This window comes from Schistocerca cancellata, chromosome 6 (assembly GCF_023864275.1).
Source record: "Schistocerca cancellata isolate TAMUIC-IGC-003103 chromosome 6, iqSchCanc2.1, whole genome shotgun sequence".
Lineage (NCBI taxonomy): Eukaryota > Metazoa > Arthropoda > Insecta > Orthoptera > Acrididae > Schistocerca > Schistocerca cancellata.
In genome coordinates, this window is record NC_064631.1 from 402,141,376 (window position 1) to 402,164,994 (window position 23,619).

Here is a 23,619-nt window from a genome sequence, read left to right on the forward strand (position 1 = left end):
TTCTACTGTACTTTCTTCCCATCCACATACTCTGCTGCATTCACCACTTCTTCTCTCAAAGATATCCATTCGTATTCTAGCGGATTCCTTCCTCTGTTTCTGTCAGTCGCATTCCGGTAACTTTAAGGTTATCGAAAAACTGGGGGTCTTGACTTATTCAAGTTCCATTTCCATAATTTGCTACCGTTTACTGTCTCTTTAGTTGTAAACCGCAGCTCGTAACCAATAAATTATTGTAGGTTTGCGTCTGCACCAGGAAATGTCTTATAATTTAAAATCTGGTTTCGAAAACTTTGTTCCAAAAATATATTATTCTTTCATGATTCTTAAGCAGGGTTCTGGCGATGATTACATTATGCTCTGTGCGAAATTCTATCAGGTGGCTTCCACTTTCATTCCTTCCCCCAAGCCTTTGTGTTCTTACTGTTTTTCTGTACATGCTACCGTATCACATTTTAAATTTTTGTCTCGCTTAACCATCTGAATAATCTCTTTTGTTGTACATTGTTTCATTGTGTTAGGAGGCAGTGAACAATCATGAACGGTAGTCATGAAATCTGTTTATGTTCAAATGAGAAAACATGAATAATGAAATATGTGAAAGAGTACATTGTACAGAAAATGAAAAATTGGCATGTCTTCCTCCAACTTCGTCTTTCCTTCATGTAGGTGAAAAATGTAGTTAATCAAACGCACCGGACGTTTCAGTGGGCCTTTAAGGCCGGTTCCCACTAGAGCGCAGCAGCGCGGCGTGCGGAAACGGCAGCGGCAAGCATTTTCCGCGTTGACGCGGCGGCTCGCGGAATTGGCGTTCCCATCTGGAAGCGGCAGACGTTAGCGGTAGCCAATGACGGACAGCCACTGAGGTACGGGGCAGGACCCACTGAAACGCGCGGTGCGTTTGATTAACTATATCTTACACCTACATGAAGGAAAGACGAAGTTGGGTGAAGACATACCAATTTTTCATTTTCTGTAGAATCTACTCTTTCACATATTTCATTATTCAAGTTTTCTCATTTCAACATAAAAAAATTTCATGACTACCGTTCATGATTGTTCACTATCTCCAAACACATTGAAACAATGTACGATAAAAGAGATTATTCAGATAGTTAAGCGAGACAAACATTTAAAATGTGACACGGTAGCAGGTACACGAAAACAGTAAGAACACAAAGGCTTGGTGGAAGGGATGAAAGTGGAAGCCACCTGATAGAATTTCCCACACCATAATGTAATCAGCGCCAGCACCTTGCTTAAGAATCACGAAAGAATGATATATTTTTGGAACAGAGTTTTCGAAACTATATTTTAAATTGTAAGGGATTTCCTGGTGCAGACACAAACCTGACTGAAGACTGTCAATAGCAAGAAAAGCGTTCTGAAAAAGAAAATTTGTTCACACCGAATATAAATTCCAATGGTTGGATACTATTTTACAAAGGTATTTGTGTGGAGTGCAGCCTTGTCTGTAAGTGAAACGTGGTCGATGAACAGTTCTGTCAAGAAGACAATGGACGCTTTCAAAACGTGGTGATCAATAAGAATGCTGAAGATTAGATACGAGGGTCGTGGGACTAAAGAAGAGGTACGAAATTAAATAGAGGAGGAAGAGGAAATTACGGCACAACTTTGACAACAATAGGGGTTAGTTGACAGGACGTATTATGGGGCGTCAAAGAGTGAGGACAAAGGGGTTGGGTGATAGTATTCTGATAATAATCATCTGTTGAAATACTATTCTACTATTTTATCTATTAATGTAAGCAGTGAATTTACTCTTCCATGCACTCCTCCACAAAATATTTAAACCAAAACTGAAATCAGCTGATCACCAAATCTTTCAACCTCTGCCTGACAACTACTGGATTCACTTTCAACTTTCTATAACTATCACTGGCTAGCCACACACATACAGATATAAGGAGAACAGAAATAAACAAACATTAGTTTTCAGCATATAATTCTGCAGGTTGGCAACATGTACATAAACAAATCAGACAGGAAGGGACATGAGGTGAACACACTGTAGTTACGACTTCAAATCACAGTTTTCGGTGAAACGTCTTCTGCTAGTGACAGAAGAAAAAAGAGCGAACATGAAAATGTGCTTATGTTCCATAATCTAAGTTTTAGTTCAACCTCCAGCATGTGACCAGGTGAGGGGAAACGTATATGTCCGCCAAAAACTCGATTCACTGTAAGTAATCAGTCATTCACGTAAAAAAAGATGTGAACTGTTTTATAATCTGCAGGTATCACATATCAAAACAAAACTGAATCATTCTAGTATCCACCGAAGATGCCTTAAAGTAAAAGGCGAAATGCGTCTTGAATCAGTAAAGTACACTGGATAAAGAAATAAGAAAGGAAATAATCAATAGCTCTACATATTTAGTAAATTACATCTTATGACATACCAGAAAATTAGTTTCGGTTTAACTTCTCATTCGACATGCTATTAATGCCGTTTAAAAAAATTCATCTATCCCTTCTGAAAAACTGTAGTTACTTTCATATCTCGGTAGATAAACAGATTTAGGATATTTATCATGCGACGAAATAAATGACTTTTCACTAGTTATCATTTGCAAAAAAACACGTTTCGATTTCTTGAAACGTTTACAAAATTTGCGGTTGATACAACCACATGGTTTACGACGAGCAGGACGAAGTATCGGTCGCGTCGCGAGCGAGCCGCGGTCGGTCACGGCACAGCCCGTCCGCCGACATATCATTCAATATCTCGAGAACGGTGATAGCTATCGATCTGCTCTCAGCTTTAAAAACAATTTCCATATGTTGACTAAATTTCATACGCAATAATGTATAACCTAAAATGAACTGTACGCAAAGTCCACGCAATGCGTTTTTACCTCTGCACACTCATTAAAATTTCGTGTAAAGGTTTACGTAAATGCGATACAGCAAGTAACTACGACGAATAACGAAAAGAAATTCGGTCCTTTATCGAGAGAAGATAACATGCCCAAGAATCAAATTTTTCTACCGAATAGTTTCCTTGGAATCGGATGATATGTTTTTCATAGCTGCCGCCGCGTCCGCGCCAGCGCTTCGGCGGAAGTTCTTGTGGCCCGGGGTGCCGTACCTGACGTCACGCTCAGCGCGTTCTGTGATTGGCGGCGCGCACCTGGAGCGCGTCACGCGTCAGCGGAAGCGGTTCGACATGGGCAAACCGCGACGCAGAGCCCGCCGCACCGTGCCGCTGACGCCGTTTCCATGGCAACCACGCCGCTGACGCGCGGTTTTGACGCGCGGCAGCCCTAGTGGGAACCGGCCTTTAGTCTCTGAGCGGTGAGCAGCCGCGCGCCTGGTGTGAACTCGTAACTTTTCGCGTAGATAACCTGTATTGTGAATGATCGAATGGTGTCAAATGGATATGCGCTCAAGTGTAACAGTAATTCTAAATATGACCACTTTCACTATTAGTTTGCTTTCTGAATAAACATTATTCTAACCAAATCGCAACTGTGTGGCCTACATCATTTGTGGGTCGTTAATTTAGCTCCCGATATTATTATTACTTCTATTATGTGTTATATTAACTCCGTATTTCGCAAACTTGCCAACAGCCCGACAATTTAACCAAACGGTCACAAGTGTCTAATTTAGGGCATGTAATGCAACACGTGCAGTTCAACCCCTAGACGAGTTTGAGCCAAGACATTTCGACGAAGTGGTACTGCATGTGAGCCTGAACATCTTTAGGATGTTAGCTTGCAAGATGCAGTGTGATTGGAGATGGCTCACAGCAACAGTGCGTGCGCAGGCAAGCGGAGACACAGCAACAGCGTTTCCTACACGGATGAAGGATAGGAGCAGCTGCATAGCCTCAGTCTCGAACCAGACACCACAATGGTAGGCGGCTGGCAGAAACAGGGAATACACGACAGCATTGTTTCACTGTGATGATGGCCAAATTTTGAGCGGAATGCTGCATAATACGCAAAGCTGTTAATTGTGGGGACAAATGAGTAAAGCCTACAGGTTTTATTTCAGAGGCCAAATCAGTTACTAATGCACATTTGTTTCAATGCATTACATCACTGCTTTGCCAAAGGCGCTGATGCATTAACTTAGTGACCCTTGACTGCTGGTTTTGGGGCTAGTGATGGCAGAAATTAAGTCACCATCAAAGGGATAATTAACACCAAACAGGTCCCCGTCTCCATAACTAGTGCCAAGACGCTGAGTTGCAGTCTAAATCGTCGCCACTGTGTCACCTGGGGTGAAGGAAGAGACACTGGAATATAACAATACTACACTCACATTACACTCATTGTACATTCTTGTTTAACAACATTCTGGGTATGCTCTTTTTACATGAAGTTACACAGTACGTTATGTGTATTTCTAATTATACCAGTTACATTTCAATGGGCTACCTATATACTCCCCCCATGAACCATGGACCTTGCCGTTGGTGGGGAGGCTTGCGTGCCTCAGCGATACAGATGGCCGTACCGTAGGTGCAACCACAACAGAGGGGTATCTGTTGAGAGGCCAGACAAACATGTGGGTCCTGAAGAGGGGCAGCAGCCTTTTCAGTAGATGCAGGGGCAACAGTCTGGATGATTGACTGATCTGGCCTTGTAACATTAACCAAAACGGCCTTGCTGTGCTGGTACTGCGAACGGCTGAAAGCAAGGGGAAACTACGGCCGTAATTTTTTCCCAAGGACATGCAGCTCTACTGTATGATTAAATGATGATGGCGTCCTCTTGGGTAAAATATTCCGGAGGTAAAATAGTCCCCCATTCGGATCTCCGGGCGGGGACTACTCAGGAGGACGTCGTTATCAGGAGAAAGAAAACTGGCGTTCTACGGATCGGAGCGTGGAATGTCAGATCCCTTAATCGGGCAGGTAGGTTAGAAAATTTAAAAAGGGAAATGGATAGGTTAAAGTTAGATATAGTGGGAATTAGTGAAGTTTGGTGGCAGGAGGAACAAGACTTTTGGTCAGGTGATTACAGGGTTATAAATACAAAATCAAATAGGGGTAATGCAGGAGTAGGTTAAATAATGAATAAAAAAATAGGAGTGCGGGTTAGCTACTACAAACAGCATAGTGAACGCATTATTGTGGAGAAGATAGACACAAAGCCCATGCCTACTACAGTAGTACAAGTTTATATGCCAACTACCTCTGCAGATGATGAAGAAATAGATGAAATGTATGAAGAGATAAAAGAAATTATTCAGGTAGTGAAGGGAGACGAAAATTTAATAGTCATGGGTGACTGGAATTCGTCAGTAGGAAAAGGGAGAGAAGGAAACATAGTAGGTGAATATGGATTGGGGGGAAAGAATGAAAGAGGAAGTCGCCTTGTAGAATTTTGCACAGAGCATAACTTAATCATAGCCAACACTTGGTTCAAGAATCATAAAAGAAGGTTGTATACCTGGAAGAATCCTGGAGATACTAAAAGGTATCAGATAGATTATATAATGGTAAGACAGAGATTTAGGAACCAGGTTTTAAATTGTAAGACATTTCCTGGGGCAGATGTGGATTCTGACCACAATCTATTGGTTATGAACTGCAGATTGAAACTGAAGAAACTGCAAAAAGGTGGGAATTTAAGGAGATGGGACCTGGATAAACTGAAAGAACCAGAGGTTGTAGAGAGTTTCAGGGAGAGCATAAGGGAACAATTGACAGGAATGGGGGAAAGAAATACAGTAGAAGAAGAATGGGTAGCTCTGAGGGATGAAGTAGTGAAGGCAGCAGAGGATCAAGTAGGTAAAAAGACGAGGGCGAATAGAAATCCTTGGGTAACAGAAGAAATATTGAATTTAATGGATGAAAGGAGAAAATATAAAAATGCAGTAAATGAAGCAGGCAAAAAGGAATACAAACGTCTCAAAAATGAGATCGACAGGAAGTGCAAAATGGCTAAGCAGCGATGGCTAGAGGACAAATGTAAGGATGTAGAGGCTTGTCTCACTAGGGGTAAGATAGATACTGCCTACAGGAAAATTAAAGAGACCTTTGGAGATAAGAGAACCACTTGTATGAATATCAAGAGCTCAGATGGCAACCCAGTTCTAAGCAAAGAAGGGAAGGCTGAAAGGTGGAAGGAGTATATAGAGGGTTTATACAAGGGCGATGTACTTGAGAACAATATTATGGAAATGGAAGAGGATGTAGATGAAGACGAAATGGGAGATAAGATACTGCTTGAAGAGTTTGATAGAGCACTGAAAGACCTGAGTCGAAACAAGGCCCCGGGAGTAGACAACATTCCATTTGAACTACTGATGGCCTCGGGAGAGCCAGTCATGAAAAAACTCTACCATCTGGTGAGCACGATGTATGAGACAGGCGAAATACCCTCAGACTTCAAGAAGAATATAATAATGCCAATCCCAAAGAAAGCAGGTGTTGACAGATGTGAAAATTACCGAACTATCAGTTTAATAAGTCACAGCTGCAAAATACTAACGCGAATTCTTTACAGACGAATGGAAAAACTGGTAGAAGCCGACCTCGGGGAAGATCAGTTTGGATTCCGTAGAAATGTTGGAACACGTGAGGCAATACTGACCTTACGACTTATCTTAGAAGAAAGATTAAGAAAAGGCAAACCTACGTTTCTAGCATTTGTAGACTTAGAGAAAGCTTTTGACAATGTTAACTGGAATACTCTCTTTCAAATTCTGAAGGTGGCAGGGGTAAAATACAGGGAGCGAAAGGCTATTTACAGTTTGTACAGAAACCAGATGGCTGTTATAAGAGTCGAGGGACATGAAAGGGAAGCAGCGGTGAGGAAGGGAGTAAGACAGGGTTGTAGCCTCTCCCCGATGTTATTCAATCTGTATATTGAGCAAGCAGTAAAGGAAACAAAAGAAAAATTCGGAGTAGGTATTAAAATTCATGGAGAAGAAGTAAAAACTTTGAGGTTCGCCGATGACATTGTAATTCTGTCAGAGACAGCGAAGGACTTGGAAGAGCAGTTGAACGGAATGGACAGTGTCTTGAAAGGAGAATATACGATGAACATCAACAAAAGCAAAACGAGGATAATGGAATGTAGTCAAATTAAGTCGGGTGATGCTGAGGGAATTAGATTAGGAAATGAGACACTTAAAGTAGTAAAGGAGTTTTGCTATTTAGGGAGTAAAATAACCGATGATGGTTGAAGTAGAGAGGATATAAAATGTAGACTGGCAGTGGCAAGGAAAGCGTTTCTCAAGAAGAGGAATTTGTTAACATCGAGTATAGATTTAAGTGTCAGAAAGTCGTTTCTGAAAGTATTTGTATGGAGTGTAGCCATGTATGGAAGTGAAACATGGACGATAACTAGTTTGGACAAGAAGAGAATAGAAGCTTTCGAAATGTGGTGCTACAGAAGAATGCTGAAGATAAGGTGGGTAGATCACGTAACTAATGAGGAGGTATTGAATAGGATTGGGGAGAAGAGAAGTTTGTGGCACAACTTGACTAGAAGAAGGGATCGGTTGGTAGGACATGTTTTGAGGCATCAAGGGATCACAAATTTAGCATTGGAGGGCAGTGTGGAGGGTAAAAATCGTAGAGGGAGACCAAGAGATGAATACACTAAGCAGATTCAGAAGGATTTAGGTTGCAGCAGATACTGGGAGATGAAGAAGCTTGCACAGGATAGAGTAGCATGGAGAGCTGCATCAAACCAGTCTCAGGACTGAAGACCACAACAACAACAACCTATATACTCTGAAGGAAATACAGTGAAAGTTATTATGAAACTGTATCTAAAACATTCTGTTACTGCACTTCTACAAGAGCTGATTTTCCCCTGAAATTAAATTGTGAATTTGGTCTTATAAAGCGACACAGCTAAAACTTAGGCGAGTTTACTGTTGGTGCACGCAGGGAGAGAGAAGTTAGTCTCCGTATAGGCATTGTCTAAGTCAGTCAGTTTCAAAGGATTGCAGTAATATGAAGCAGCGAACACCGAAAAAGGAATATTAAAGCGCCTCAGATGGAAGGATTTGGAGTCAAAGCAGACCATATTATAGCTTGCTTCGTGATCTGATGATGAGAGACCAAATTTAATACGACGGGGCTGCTACGCATTGCAAATAACCGAATAGTCATGTTGAGATAAGGCAAAGTTTGCTTTGGACAGTATGAATATGTGGAAATCCTCTGACTGGAAGCTCTATACTGTTTTTCAGCTGTAATAATGCTAGATTATTCAACGTTCCTTTTAGTTTCGTAACAGGCAATAAGTTTTCTTTCTTTTTGCTTCATGCGTTTTAAAAAGAAAATTTACTTTAATAAGTTTTTGTAAACTTATCAGTTTGTTTGAATTAATATAAATGTGAATTTTGCATATAATCCTTCCCTGTTTTGTGAAGTTTAATAAAAACTCTATTTCTGATGTTTAACTGCTATATCTTCTCCAATATGTTAGTCTGACAGTAGCGTTTCAAATTATGTACAGGGTGATAATTATTGAACTATATGAAAAAAAACGTAAATTAGTTCAAACTACGGCGTGCACACGCCTTAATCAACATGTAAACGTCACTATAGATATGCCATGTTAGATATGCCTGCCATCATTGGCGATGATGTGGCGCAGACGAATAATGAAATTCTGAATGACCTTCTTGAGTGTCAGAACATCTACATCTACATCTACATCTACATCTACATCTACATGGATATTCCGCGAATCACATTTAAGTGGCTGGCAGAGGGTTCATCGAACCACCTTCAAAACTCTCTATTATTCCAATCTCGTACAGCACGCGGAAATATCGAACACCTATATGTCTCCGTATGAGCACTGATTTCCCTTATTTTATCTTGGTGATCGTTTCTACCTACGTAAGTCGGTGTCAACCAAATATTTTCGCATTAGGAGGAGAAAGTTGGTGATTGGAATTTCGTGAGAAGATTCCGTCGCAACGAAAAATGCCTTCCTTTTAATGATGTCCAGCCCAAATCCGGTATCATTTCTGTGACACTCTCTCCCCTATTTCGCGATAATACGAAACGTGCTGCCCTTCTTTGAACTTTTTCGATGTACTCCGTCAGTCTTATCTGGTAAGGATCCCACACCGTGCAGCAGTATTCTAAAAGAGGACGGGAAGCGTAGTGTAGGCAGTCTCCTTAGTAAATCTGTTACATATTCTAAGTGTCCTGCCAATGTAACGCAGACTTTGGTTTGCCTTCCCCGCAACATTTTCTATGTGCTCCTTCCAATTTAAGTTGTTCGTAATTGTAATTCCTAGATATTTAGTTGAATTTGCAGTCTTTATATTTGAATGAGTCATCGTGTAACTGAAGTTTAACGGATTCCTTTTAGCACTCATGTGGATGATTTCACACATTTCATTATTTAGGGTCAACTTCCAATTTTCGCACCATTCATATACCTTTTCTAAATCGTTTTGTAGTTTGTTTTGATCTGTTGATGACTTTATTTGTCGATAAACGACAGCGTCATCTTCAAACAACCTAAACGGCTGCTCAGATCGTCCTCCAAATCGTTTATGTATATAAGGAAAAGCAAAGGGCCTATAACGCTACCTTGGGGAACGCCAGAAATCACTTCTGTTTTACTCGATGACTTTCCGTCAATCGATGCTGTCGATGACCTCCTGATGGCTATTTACAGCTCAGCAATGGTTTTGCGGTTATTGCAGTACACATTTTCTTTAATATAGCCCAATAGAAAGAGTAGCACGTGTTCAGAATCGCAGAACATGGCGGCCAATGGAGGCCCGTGCCAGTGGCCTCTGGGTATCCCAGAGACAGAATTTGCTCCCCAAAGTGATTTTCCAGGACATCAAACACCCTCCTGTTCGATGGGGTCGAGCTCCGTCTTGCATGAACCGTATGTTGTCGAAAGCAGGGTTACTTAGAATAACGGGGATAAAATCATCTTCCAAAACCTTAACATATCGTTCGGTAGTCACCGTGCCGTCAAGGAATGTCGCACCGATTATTACGTAACTGTGCATTGTACACCACACAGGCACTGTTCGAGGGTGAAGAGTCTTTTCGATCGCGAAATGTGGGTTCTCAGGCCCCCAAATGCGACAATTTTGCTTATTGAAGAACCAGTCCAAATTAAAGTGGGCTTCGTCGCTGAGCCAAAGGATATTCACTTCAAAGTCCTATTCGTCAGTTGTGTGGACAGCAGTGTTTGCGGAACACAACCGCTGTTCATGGCCCTGGGGCTTAATGGCTGATGGGTTTTAATCTTGTACGGGAAGAGATGCAGGTCTTCAACAACAATTTGTCGCAATGTCTCCCAGCTGATTCCCACCTGTCGTGTAGCTCATCTGATCGATTTCCTGGGGCTGATTTGAAACACAGCGCGTCTTTTCTCAATCTTTCGAGGCGTTTTCACCCTTTTGGGACGACCGACATTGCCAACAATGTCGCCACGAACCCTATCCACTCTATCAAACTTGAGAATCAAATTCTTGATTGTTAGCACACTTGGAGTGGTTGTCTTCAGCTTGAACTCGGTGGCAAAATTCCTTTGAACTGCAGTTCGGCTGTTATAGCTCGCTTGTATGCCTTCACAAGCGCTATACGCTCAAACGCGCTGTACCGTAGCGTTTTCACGTACAAATAGCCGACAACAACAAGGCACATGCGCATACTAGTTCCCATCATTCTCCGCAGCCAACCGTGCAGCTTGTAAGTCCTAACGCAAACCGTTCAGAAGTTATGACGATTTTATTTCATACAGTTCAATAATTGTCACCCTTTAGATTTAAGGTGACAATTATAGCTAAGAATAAAATATTAAAGTTATAAATTACAGTAATATTATCTTAAATGCTTTCATAAAAGGAATGCTCCTATCTGTTGCAGTTTCAGGCACATTTTCTGTAGAAGCTTTGAACTTTTGTACTCATTCTAGTAATATGCAGTTTAGGTAAGTTTTGTAATGAGGAAAGGTATTTGGTACCAATGTAAACGAAGGAAACTATTTCTTGGTTCAACATACTGGTCTTTACTAAAGTAGAAAAGTTGTATGTAAGAAAGTACTGATAACTATTTGCTTGAAATGTGAAACAGATAATTGTCCTACTCGAACTGGCAACTGATATTAACAAGTACAGCTTCTAGAGATGTGTTATACTATTCCCTGTCTCAGCTGTAGGCCAAGTCCTGGCGTTGCATTTCCGAAAAGAAACATCATCCATTACTCAAGTAAGCGGAGAAAATATTAGTGTTAACACGCTTTAGAAACGACCGTCACCTATTAGAATGGTTGGATTTACAATAGTCTTGAAAGTAACAAAAGTAGTTTTTCAGGCCTTAATTAGTTAATTAAGACTGATTTTGATTTTGTGTTTTGTAAGTAACTGCATCGAAAATTGGTTGTCATGTTAGATGACTATGTCCCTTTACATAGTTGCTACCCATTCATTCTTTACACTTAACTTCATAATATAAGTACGTATTTTGTTAAACATGGTGTTAGATTGGACTGTACAATTAAGTTCAGGTAACAAATGTTTCATAACTATTGTGGTTACATTTGGTCAGGTCAGAAATTCTGAATCAAGTTTATACCCAAGAAACAATAATAAAGACAATAAAATTAAAAAAAACAAAAAATGTAAGCAGTTATTTGCAATTATCTGTATTCTTAAAAACCAAATTAAGAAAATTTATGCAATAAGTAAGCCTTTTCCGAAGGTGACGCCCTATGGAGAATGAAATGTCGCTACTGATGACAGCAAACAATAGCAATATGGCTCTTGATAGATGTCTCATAGTCTATCCGACAATGAAGAAAGATTTTACATGACTATTTTAAAATGGATCTATACCTCTAACTACTTATTCCTACTAAGAGGTGTAGAGTGCATCGGTGATGGAGAAGGGGGAGATAACATGAAGTCAGCATATTAGTATTAGATTGCTCTTAAAATATGAAAAACTGGTGGACAATCACATTTCAGAAACTGACACTTTTCAGGGAATGATATGTAGTTAAATTCTTTTAGGTGGCAACTTCTATACTAGGAGTGAGAATTATTACCGTTTTAGAAGAAGTCAGCATATTAGTATTAGATTGCTCTTAAAATATGAAAAACTGGTGGACAATCACATTTCAGAAACTGTCACTTTTCAGGGAATGATATGTAGTTAAATTCTTTTAGGTGGCAACTTCTATACTAGGAGTGAGAATTATTACCGTTTTAGAAGAAGAAATGTGGCATGTGTATTGCCTGGGTAATCAACAATATTAATTCCAAAGATGTTAAATGAGACATTTGTTGCATATTATGTGCACCAGAATACAATTATGATATCTTAACATGACGCAAGAGCTTTTAAGGATGACAGTCTAGATAATCAGAGAGTTAACATTTCATTTTTTTTTAACATCATTTACACTGAGAAACAGGACTTACCTTCTTCATTCTTCTGCCGTTCAATTAAGAAGCTGTCATCGACATATCCTTTGTTCTTCAGCTGAATCATCAACTGTAAGAAGTCCTTCCTAATGACACCTGTCTCCTCTCGGTGTTTGATTGTGTCATTGACGACGCGTGTGAAGTACTCTGCGACATCCTTTGGCGTGAAGGGTACAGGCAGCAGTTTGCGCAGTTTGGGATTGGAGAGGCCCAGAGACAGAGTCAAGAAGGTACGCAGGGATGGCTTGAAGAAGCGCCGCCCCCACTGACGGAACTCCGCCTCTGGGTTGTGCTGACTGTCGATGGCGATGCCGAAAGCGCAGGATGCGATGACGTCAGTAGTGTAGCGGGCAACCAGCTCGCGGACTTCCACAACACTGCCCACAGGTGTGACGTCAACCAGAATGCGTGCATTGTCGCGCACTATACCGAACATGGCGCGCATTTTTCCCGACGTGAATGTGGGTGTCAGCTTCTGGCGCAGAGACCGCCACTTGGGGCCACCGAGGAAGAAAAGGTGTACTGACAGGGGATCTGTCTCCTCGTCGATGTAGATGCCTCGGTCGGGAAAGTAGTTGAAATCCTTTACTAGGATCGTTTTGATCAACTCTGGATCCCGCACAACGAGGACAGGGTAGCTTAATGCGTAAATACCGACGACATCCTTGCCATCTGTTTCTAAATAGATGTCCCGCAGGTCCTCGCTAGGGTTCTTCCTCATTAGTGTCGTGTTCCAGCCATTTCCCAGCGGGAAAGTTGGCTCCAAATATGGCAAACCTTTCTTCTTCCAGTATGTATAATTGATTTTAAATGTGACGTAAAGTATCGCGAAAATAGTTGTCAGGAGAGCCAACATTTCAGTCCCCCATGAATCGAAGAAGAGAGCCATTTTGATTCCTAGACAAACAAAAAGAAAGAATAGAACATTAGCCTGACAGCACGTAATTACTTATATGCTTTGCTGCATTGTTCAAACCCTTGACTAACACACTTTAGAAACAACAGTAAAGTGAAGTGTATGATACGAACAGAACATATGACAAGTGTTACCTATCCCAGTTCTGCATGTCTCTATCAGAACTTTAATTCCACTATAACTTAGCTTTCAAACATACGAAAAGAAATATGAAGCTGATTCCTATGAAGTTCTCTTTTTTTTTGGTACCTAATGTCGTCTGGATAAACTGATGTATTCTAATACGTGTGTTGTGAGCGAAGCCAATTTGTTGAGCAGATATGTTGATACAGTAGATGATGCAAGTCTACTGTTCTGCTTTCAGTCTTGATTGTTGGAAGAAATTTGTTAAGATTAAGGGACATTCTTACACATGTGCGCTTGGACGTGAGACAGAACACAGGACTAGAAACCTGTGCCTTTGTTTAATGTAAGTGCTTCTAAACTGGTAGTATCTATATCGTTCAATATAGATTTTAGATAATTGTATCCTTTATCACATATTCACGTTTCAGAAGTAACAAATTCTCTTTACTGTCCATAAATTTCTTGGGACAAAGTATCAGGTACACCGAGTGGCCACGCGGTTCGAGGGGCCATATCACCGATTGCGCGGCCCCTCCTGCCGGAGGCTCGAGTCCCTCGAGGATGTGTGTGTGTGTTGTTCTCAGCATAAGTTAGTTTAAGTCAGTTTAAGGAGTGTGTAAGTCTAGGGACAGATGACCTCAGCAGGTTGGTGCCTTAGGAATTCAGACACACACACACACACACACACACACACACACACACACACAAACACACACACACACACACAAAGTACCTGCTTTCTGCCACACTTTAAAGTGGAAACATAAATAAATACTTGACTTTTATTCGGCTTACTTACTTTTATTATTCCCTTCAGAACCGTCCTGCATCAGTTAGTCTTTTTCCTCTTTTTTAGGGAGCAAAGACAACTGAGGTCATAGGCGCCCTTGACATAAGACCATTAACAAGTAAAAGAAGTTAAAAGCGACTACACGTGTAGCCCAATAGACAAACGGAAAGAGAGCTAAAAACAAAGACTTCCTCTGGGAGAAGGATCCACAAAATACGCTGTAAAGACAGCAGAGGTCCCGAACCAAATATTAAATGTCCTTCGCGTCGTTCGCTAAAATTGTCGGTAACTCGGACGGAAAACATACAGTGGAACGTAAGCGGTTAAAAAAAGGGCGTTCGGTCAGGAAATGGCGAACGCTTAAATGTCGACGACAATGAGCACAAAGTAGTGGGGTATCACCAGTTAATAAATGGCGATGGCTATAAAGACAGCGCTCAATACACAACCTAGCTAAAAATGTTTCCCTCGCGACGAGAGGTCCAAGAGCAAGTCGGCCGAGCCGCTGGGAGAGGATTAATTCCATCGAGCTTGTTCTAACGAAGAGAAGACCAGTTGTGATAAACCTTACACACACATTCCCGTGATCCAAATGCTGAAAATAAATGGTAACAGAGATTTAACAATCTAGGAGACACATTGGCATATAAAATACTCCAAATTCAAATGTAGATCAATTTTTGCAAGTTTACCTCCATTGTTGTGGCTGGACAAAGAGCAATTTCTTAATTGTGCTTCAGCTGCCGTGAAGATATGTTGTGACTATTTTCAAACACCTGTAGCATATCTGTGAGAAGTTTGAAAGTGAGTGTGTCAAGTTTGGGGTGTAAAATACACAGCGCGCGTGGTATGTAAGTAAAAGTTGAACTTTTTACTTTTTCTACGTGGGGTATTCAAGAAATAATGCAACACATGCTTTATCTCGGCCAATTGCGGAATCTGTTGAAGGACTCGGGGAATACTACGGCTTCAGCCCCGGAAGTTTCGTGTTGTTGTGCTAGGTGGCAGCACTATACATAGCCTTCAAAATGGCGACTGTAAAGAAGGTGCGTCCCAAGCAGAGAGCTGTCACTGAATTTCTTTTGGCGGAAAACCAAAGCACCGCAGATAATCATAAGCACTTGAGGAGTGTCTACGGTGACCTGGCAGTGAAGAAAAGCACGTTGAATCGCTGGGCGAATCGTCCGTCATCATCACAATAAGGTCATGCAAATCTGTCCAACCTCCCGCGTGATAACTGGCCGCACACAGCTGTGACTATTGTAGTCAATCACCTCCAATTGGAGGTGATTGACGGTTCATAATCAAACACCTCGCTGCACAACTGGGCATTTCTGATGGTAGTGCTGACACAGTCGTCCATCAGTTGGGTACACATAGCTGTGTGGCCACTGGGTTCCTCACTGCCTAACAGACGACCGTAAGGAGCACCGAAGGACCATCTGTGCGGAACTGCTTGCGCGTTACGCGGTTTATAGTGACAATTCTTATCGAAAATTTCACAGGCAATGAAAGATTGGTTCATCACTTCGAACTGGAAATAACACGACAATCCGGCGCCACACCACTTCTCCTCCAAGGAGGTAGTAATGGCGACGACCTTCTAGGACTCTTAAGGGGTTATTCTGTTGGACGTCCTCCCTTACGGTGAAACGTTCATTTCTGAAGTTTGCTTAGCTACCCTTGTATTGTACTGTATTGTATGTTAACCAGGGACCTAGAAACGTTGGAGAGACTCCGTCCCCGCCGCAGCCGCAGTGGTCCACAACCCCACGACGACTACGGCAGTCCTCTTCACCCCTCCGCTGTCCCACACCGAACCTAGGGTTATTGTGCGGTTCGGTCCCCGGTAGACCCCGCAGGGAACGTCTCACACCAGACGAGTGTAACCCCTATGTTTGCGTAGTAGAGTAATGGTGGTGTAGCGTACATGGAGAACTTGTTTCCGCAGCAATCACCGACATAGTGTAACTGAGGCGGAATAAGGGGAACCAGCCCGCATTCGCTGAGGAAGATGGTTCAAATGGTTAAAATGGCTCTGAGCACTATGGGACTTAACATCTGAGGTCATCAGTCCCCTAGAACTTAGAACTACTTAAAACAAACTAACCTAAGGACATCACACACATCCATGCCCGAGGCAGGATTCGAACCTGCGACCGTAGCGGTCGCGCGGTTCCAGATTGAAGCGCCTAGAACCGCTCGGCCACATCGGCCGGGGAGGCAGATGGAAAACCGCCTAAAAACCATCCACAGACTAGCCGGTTCACTGGACCTCGACACAAATGCGCCGGGCGGATTCGTGCCGGGGACCAGGCGTTCCTTCCCGCCCGTAATAGCTACCATTAGGAAACTAAAGAAACAATTTCAGTGTGTTTGTCGCCACAAAAATGAAAAATAACTTTTCCTTCTCCTTGATTACGAAGGGCCTCACCCAAGTCAGAGCGCCCGAGAGCAGCTCAGAAAAATTTACTGGACTGTTCTGCCTTACCCACTCTACAGCTCGAGTCTACCATCTTCCGACTTCTATCTGTTTGTCCCAATGAAGGAAGCATTCCGCAGGAAACACTACACGCATGATGGGGAGGTTATTAATGCAGCAAGACGTTGACTCCGACGTCGACCAGTAAGGTGGCGTCATGCAGGCATTCAAACTCTACCAGTAAGATGGGATAAGGACGTCGCATTGAACGGATATTTTGTTCAAAAATAGGGTTTTGTAGCCAGAAGTGTGGAATGCACTAGACTCTACTTGCTTTCATAAAACAAGTGTTGCATTAGCTGCTGAAGTCCCCTTGTCCTTTTACTAATATAGCTACTGTCTTGCGTTTGGTTTTATATGCAAGTGGTCTGTCAAGTACAAAAGATGTTTTTATCGTTCAGGTCGCGCAAAAATATCGCAACCCACAAACTATATGACCTGTCCGACACGAATCCTGACGCTGAAATAATAATAGATGGAGATGACAACAGTTCAGATGAAGATGATGAAGCCGTTGACTATAACGAACATGATTGACAGACTGGGAAGGAATAAGGTCCTGAAGATATTTGTTGTGGAGATGCAAATCAAATGTATTTCATCGGAAGAGAAAACACAGTAAATAGAAGAAATCTGAACTGTCAATAAAACCAAAACAAAATGCAAAATTTCGTTCAAACATTTTGGCTTATTATAATAAACTTATAAACTGTGAATCTTAAAAATGTAAATCATTACTTTAAATAATAAAACTAAAACGCTTTATCTGATAAAGGTAACAGACTTTCATTTGTTATGGACCTCTAAGCAAAGTTCTGGTAGAAGCAAGCCACCTGTAGCAAAGATTATCAATTAAAAACCCTGAGGTAATAATAAAATTCTAATAAATGAGGTATTTCTTATATGTGGCTCGGTTTAAGTGATGAATATGTAACCGACCGATATGGAGTTCAAGGTACGCCGTGGGCCCGCTAACTTAAGAGGAATGACCTTCCCCACAAGAGGGTTCAGAGAAATTGTGCTGTCATAGAGAACTTCCTTTGGTAGCTCTCCAGACATTCTATTTAATATTTGCTGTAGTCTATCAGATGGAATCATAAATAGATAGACTCGTTAGCATGGCTGGAAAGCAAAACTACGCAATCTCATATCTTATTTTGAATGAATATTTTCGTTTCTACAGACCTACTACACCCTAATTCTTTGCACGAAACAACAAGTCTGCTGTTAGCAGTCACAATTTATTTATTTCCACGACGAAATTCGGAAGTTTAAATCTCCATTATCAGGTGGATTTATGTGGATTAATGCCACATGTATGTGTTGTGATACGACTTTGGGATAACCTGTGACATTATCTCCAACCGTCACAGGCTTCTTTTCCTATCGTATTACATGACAAACACAATCATTGTGAACACTGTAGGCAGCAAACATGGCGTGTAGAATATAATATAATAGGTTACATTTATAATATTTATCATAACACAGCGAATCAACAGAAAAAATGTCAAAATAGCTATTTTTAGACCCACATGCATTGTCCTTAGTTGTTGAATTAGGAAACAGCTGAATTGCTTGTACCTCGGAAAATGTTGTTTCATTTTATACCGACCAAAGAACGATACTATGCTTTTCATTATTGTTATTGTTGCTGTTGCTGTGTGTGTGTGTGTGTGTGCGCGCGCGCGTGCGTGGTGTGTGTATTTGTGTGTGTTTGTGTGTGTGTGTGTGTGTGTGTGTGTGTGTGTGTGTGTGTGTGTTTGTGTGTATGATAAGATTTCATTGGAAGAAAATTTTTCTGTCTGTAATTAACAGTAAATAGCACAGCATAAATTTTGGCAAAGAAGGGAATCATAACGACGCTACATAGAGCTCAAACTTCTATGGCGAAAGTGTAACAGGAAGAATGAATTTCTTAAAGAAAGATGTTAGTCTAGTTAGACGACAGATGTAGGCAGATTAAGAGCAGTCTTATGATATAGCCTTTCACCTGACTGGCAGTGTGGTGTTGAAGTTTTTTTCGGAACATGCAGTACTTGAGGCGTTGTGCTACAAACTTCTTTCACCGAAATCGGCTTTTTTGTGGTTTTGTGTGGTATCTGTGTTGAAATACATCTGAAGACTTACGAATAACCTTCATACGCCGACAATATCTGATCATTTTGCTGTATCACGTCACAGGTTTTCAGTACAAACTGCTGCGAGAAACAAAACAGAACATTATAATTTCATAGTTCGATAAACTCTCTGCCAGGCACTTATGTGTGATTTGCAGAATAGCCATGTGGATGTAGATCGTTTTTTAAACCATTTTTTTTCTAAAATCGCCACATCATGTATAGCCTATGCAATATCGAGTGTTTTTGAATATGCAAAGCAGTTTAGTTTGTCCATGATTGTTAATTCAGATTTATTAAATATGGTGGACTCGCCTCCGTTGTCGCAGACACGCACAGAGTGGAAAAAAAAAACACGTGATGCTACACGCTATTGACACTAGAGTGACAATATCCACTGCCTACTCACATTGTGTATGTGACTGCTTGATAATCACACTTTTCACGTATTCTTCGACAGTATTTATGTCTGTTTGGTGCAAGTATACTGTACTGACAGAAACCGTATTCTGCAGTCATATGTGTCACATATCATTCCAAAGAGCTGTCGGAGGACGTTCTGTATGCCACAAAATATACTATAATTATTTCGTATTTTTATTAAGCTAATGAAGGATTTTTAGTGCAGCAAAAAGTGAGTTTCTACTGACCAATGCTGTCGTTCATCCATAAACACGTACTCTAGACTAACAGTCAGCAGCGTTCACGGTAAAAAGGTATCAGTTGCAGAAGGGGAATCACGTCAGAAATGCGTTGCAACAGCGTTCAGCCGTGTTCCGGTTCGTATCGGGAAGCGGCGAGTGCGCCAGAGACATTGCTACTCCGCCACTGGTGACATGACCAGAGGGGAGGGGTGGGGAAAGTGAACTCAACGCCGGTGAACCTGTGCCGATGATAATTCTGTCCGTAATCTTAGTAGTTATTTTTTGGTCTCAGCCGTTAAGCAAGAGGTTGTGCTTCGGATGTACTGCAACAAGTGTTTCTGCCACATGTGAGATGTGATTTCTTCAGTTGGAGTTCCCACAAGTGAGCATGTAGGCGACGGCTACTGTAACGCAGTGCCACATTTAGTAGAAATCATTCCTGATGTGGGGTGCGTGTCCAGTCGACAGAAGTTTACCTTCGACCAAGTCTCATACTCTTGGCTTCGAGTTACGGAGTCATGCACGTGCGTGCTGGGCATGCCATGTGGAAATAGCTGAAGTCCATTTATTTTAACCGAAGGCATTATACATATTTCACCAACATACTGGCATCCTATTCAATTTGGTGAGTTTGAATTTTATTGAACCTAATAGCTCTCACTGACTTCCTAAAGACCTATTTGCCTCTAATGCTCCCAACTGGGCTTTAGGGGAGTTAAAAATAAAATTAACTGAATGTTGTTGTTACGTTAAAAAGGTATTCCCCCTGATCTCAAGTGGCGCTCTGCCAATGAAATTCAAATTCTGGGAATAACGGTGCTAGAGGCAACTAATACGTTTCCTCGTGGATATCTAGCTTGGTAAGAGCAATCATGTTATTTTGTGTAACCTGTTGTAAAAAAGACTTTATTAGAAACTCATAAGTTTCTCTTAACGACTCTGGGGAAAGAGTGTCACTGAAAGTTGAAGTGATTCTTAATATTATTTCATCGGAGTCATTTTAATACGTACCTTTTAAAATACTGAATACATAACCATTTGGGTTTCGACTGTCCGACTGTCCTTATTCATGTGAGTAAGTATGCATGGCGTTTTTGAAAATGGAATGGGATATCTTCTGTGTTCAATTGTGATTTTGCTGTTTCTTGAAACTCATATTGAATACTTATTTTAAACTGATTTTTTATTTGTAAATATTTAAGTAACTTGTTTAAAGGTTATACCTCCGGAAAACAAAATTAGTGGAATAATTTTATAGTTAGTGATCTAGAACCTTACTGCTCCCTGCTCTGTACACTACAGCCATTTAAAGTGTAAGCAAATAAATTTGCGCGGATTCTAAAAACCAACAACACTGGACAGAACAATAAAGTGAGAGTTTGACAAATCTTAATGTCGAATTCCACGATAGCAAAATGTTATTGTACTAAAGTAAACTTTTCAAAATAGTTATTGAAGTACACAGGTACCAAAGAAGGAAGTTTCATTGTACCACGAACATCTCTTGACGCCAGTTTCAGTAGAAAATAACACCCATTAGGCATCATAAAAATAGGAACGCATGACACGAAGTTTGCCAAAAGTCAGGAAGTTTGACACTTCATAAAATACTTTGTGAAGCCACGAAGAAATGCGAGTTTATGCTATCATTACAGCCTCGTGCATGCTTGGATTCGGTTGCTTGCAATGTCTCAAAGATGTTTACAATTGCGGTAATTCACATTAACACTGAAGTCAAAAATTTTATACCGTTAACTTTGCTAAATGCAATGAGATGTGAAGTACTATGAGAAATTATATATCCTGTGTGATGGAATCAGAGACTGAAAGTTCTTTGGAAGATTTGCGATCAGACACGACTATCGATACACAAAATTCCATGGAAATTTCTAATATCAGTGGGCGTAATGAAGCACAAATAATTATTCAAGAATGAATGTAGTATCTATGAGATTGCGGACAATCAATGACGAAGCCAATGGCAGATAAATGCGAGAACTATATGACAATTTACTTAACAGGCAATCTATCAAAGTTCGAGGGCAATAATAACATAAAAAATAATGGAAAATAAATTTGACGATCAGTTACACGATGATTCTATGACTTTAGGAAACGGACAGGCTCAGGGAAGCACTGTTGTCGGTCCGCTTGATTACAAATGCAAAATGAAAGGTAGATGAAAACTCTTTCGTAGGATTTGTGTTCGAGGGTGATGAAGAGGATTGAAGCAAGTCATTTCTAATTTTCAGAATAATAGGTGTAAACTAATAGGAAAAGCGTACAAGAAACAAGGGGAAGAATAAGAATGAAAACCCAAGAGAGAACTACTGTGACAGAAAGAGCGTAAAATAGGTATATTGTCCTTCTACACTATTGCTCCAGCTGTACATCCAAGAATTAATGTCGGAAACTTAAATTCAGGGTGAAAGGAATCTCAGTGACGAGAATCGCTGATGAGGTGGCTGTAATAAGTGAGGGAAAATTACAGGAGCTGTTGCATGGTATGAGTATGCTAATCAGCGTAGAACATATACTGAGAGCAAACCAAAGAAAAATTAAGAAGTAGCAAATATGAGATTAACGATAATCTTAATATAAAAACCGGGACGAGTGTAATAAATGTAGTGAAAAATTCTGCAACTTTGGAGGCAAAATAACGCATGACGAACGAAATTAGGATAGAAGAAGCAGACTAACACAAGCCTATAGAAGATTCCCTGCTAAGATGAGTCTGCTTGTATCAAACGTAGGTCTTCATTTAAGCAGGACATTTCTGGGATTGGACAATAGGGCACAGAATTGCATAGAAATCAAATAATCGAAATGTTGGACATCTGGTGTTACAGTAGAATATTGAAGGATAATTTGTCTCATAAGATAAAAAATAAGGGAGATCTCCGCAGCATGGAATACGTGGAAAACGTTGAGTAGAAGAAGGGACAGAATGATAGCACACATGGAGAGACTTCTAAAAATAATTTCAAGATACTAGAGGGTGGCGTAGAGGGCAAAAGATATAGGTGAAGACGGAGAGTGGAATGCATCCAACAAATAATCGAGGACATTGAGCGCAAGTGCTACTCGGAGATGGAGGGGTTGGCAAAGTGAAGAAAGTAGTGGCGGGCCACATCAAATCGGTCGAAAGATTGATGACCCCCAAAAAAGTCATGAGTCTGACTACCAGCCACACACACTATAATTTAGAACTCTGTTCTTTAGCTGACAATCGGAAGAAATGATTTAAGCTATGCACTGACTCTAATTTGGTGTACAGTGCAGCATGATTGTGTTTGTGTACATGTGCGTTCACTACAAGCACAGAAAGTCGACGGGTTTACAAAGTGGTCGGTTGCAGAATGAAAAATACGTGTTGTGATGCCTGGTCAGCGCAGTACTTGCCTGTTGATGACGCTGCTGCTGCCGTGTGGAATACTGTGCGATGTATTCTGCGCGCCGCTTATATACGCGGTACGAGTTCCGAGTTATGCAACTCACCAGTCCCCAGGTGACTACGAAAGAGATAAAAGAATACACTCGCTTCGGTTGTAGTGATGGGCATAAAATCATGTCCGGGCTGGTTAAAATGCTTTAAAATGCAAGGAGAAAAGCCATTTAATGATTCTCCAGCAGCTCATTCTTTGAAAATCAAACTAAGGGCCTTATTGAGGGAAGAAGATTATGCTCTCTAAAACGTTTACAATGCTGACGCAACCGAGCTCAGTTCGAGAACTTTGGCAAGAATTGCTTCAGGTCGTAAATTAGCAGTACCTGGTTCTAAAACAAGAATCTTATTACTGCTTTAGCCTCTGCTAATGCTACAGGTAGCCACCGATTTCCTGCGGTATTCATTGGTGAAAGGAGAAAAGAGCGTGGTTTCAAACACGTTAATATGTCTGCAATGTCTGTTGTCCACAGGCCACGAAAGAGCCCCTGAACGGACAGTACGATTTTCTCGGAATAGTTTGCGGAAGTTGTTGTACAGACTGTAAAAACTCGTCAGTTAAAGAATGACAAAAGGGAGGAAACATTTCTGCCTCTTGACAGTATGCTAACTCATTAATCATGTGGCATATTAAACGAAAGGGCCGAGTTCGTAAAAGTGATGTTTGTTCTAGCTAACGTAACCTCCTCTT

General features: G+C 41.0%; 1 protein-coding gene across 1 annotated transcript in view; it reads right to left on the reverse strand.

Annotated features, from left to right (window-relative positions):
* The window catches only part of LOC126191339 (cytochrome P450 6k1-like), a 60,831-nt gene extending 37,909 nt beyond the window's left edge, over nt 1-22,922 (reverse strand). The window contains exons 1-2 of the mRNA XM_049932173.1: nt 22,886-22,922; nt 12,403-13,302 (exon numbers count right to left, since the gene is read on the reverse strand). Of these exons, the coding sequence (XP_049788130.1) occupies nt 12,403-13,294 (892 nt within the window). The 5' untranslated portion in view covers nt 13,295-13,302; nt 22,886-22,922. The remainder of the gene's footprint in view (nt 1-12,402; nt 13,303-22,885) is intronic.
* Between the last annotated feature and the right edge of the window lie 697 nt (nt 22,923-23,619).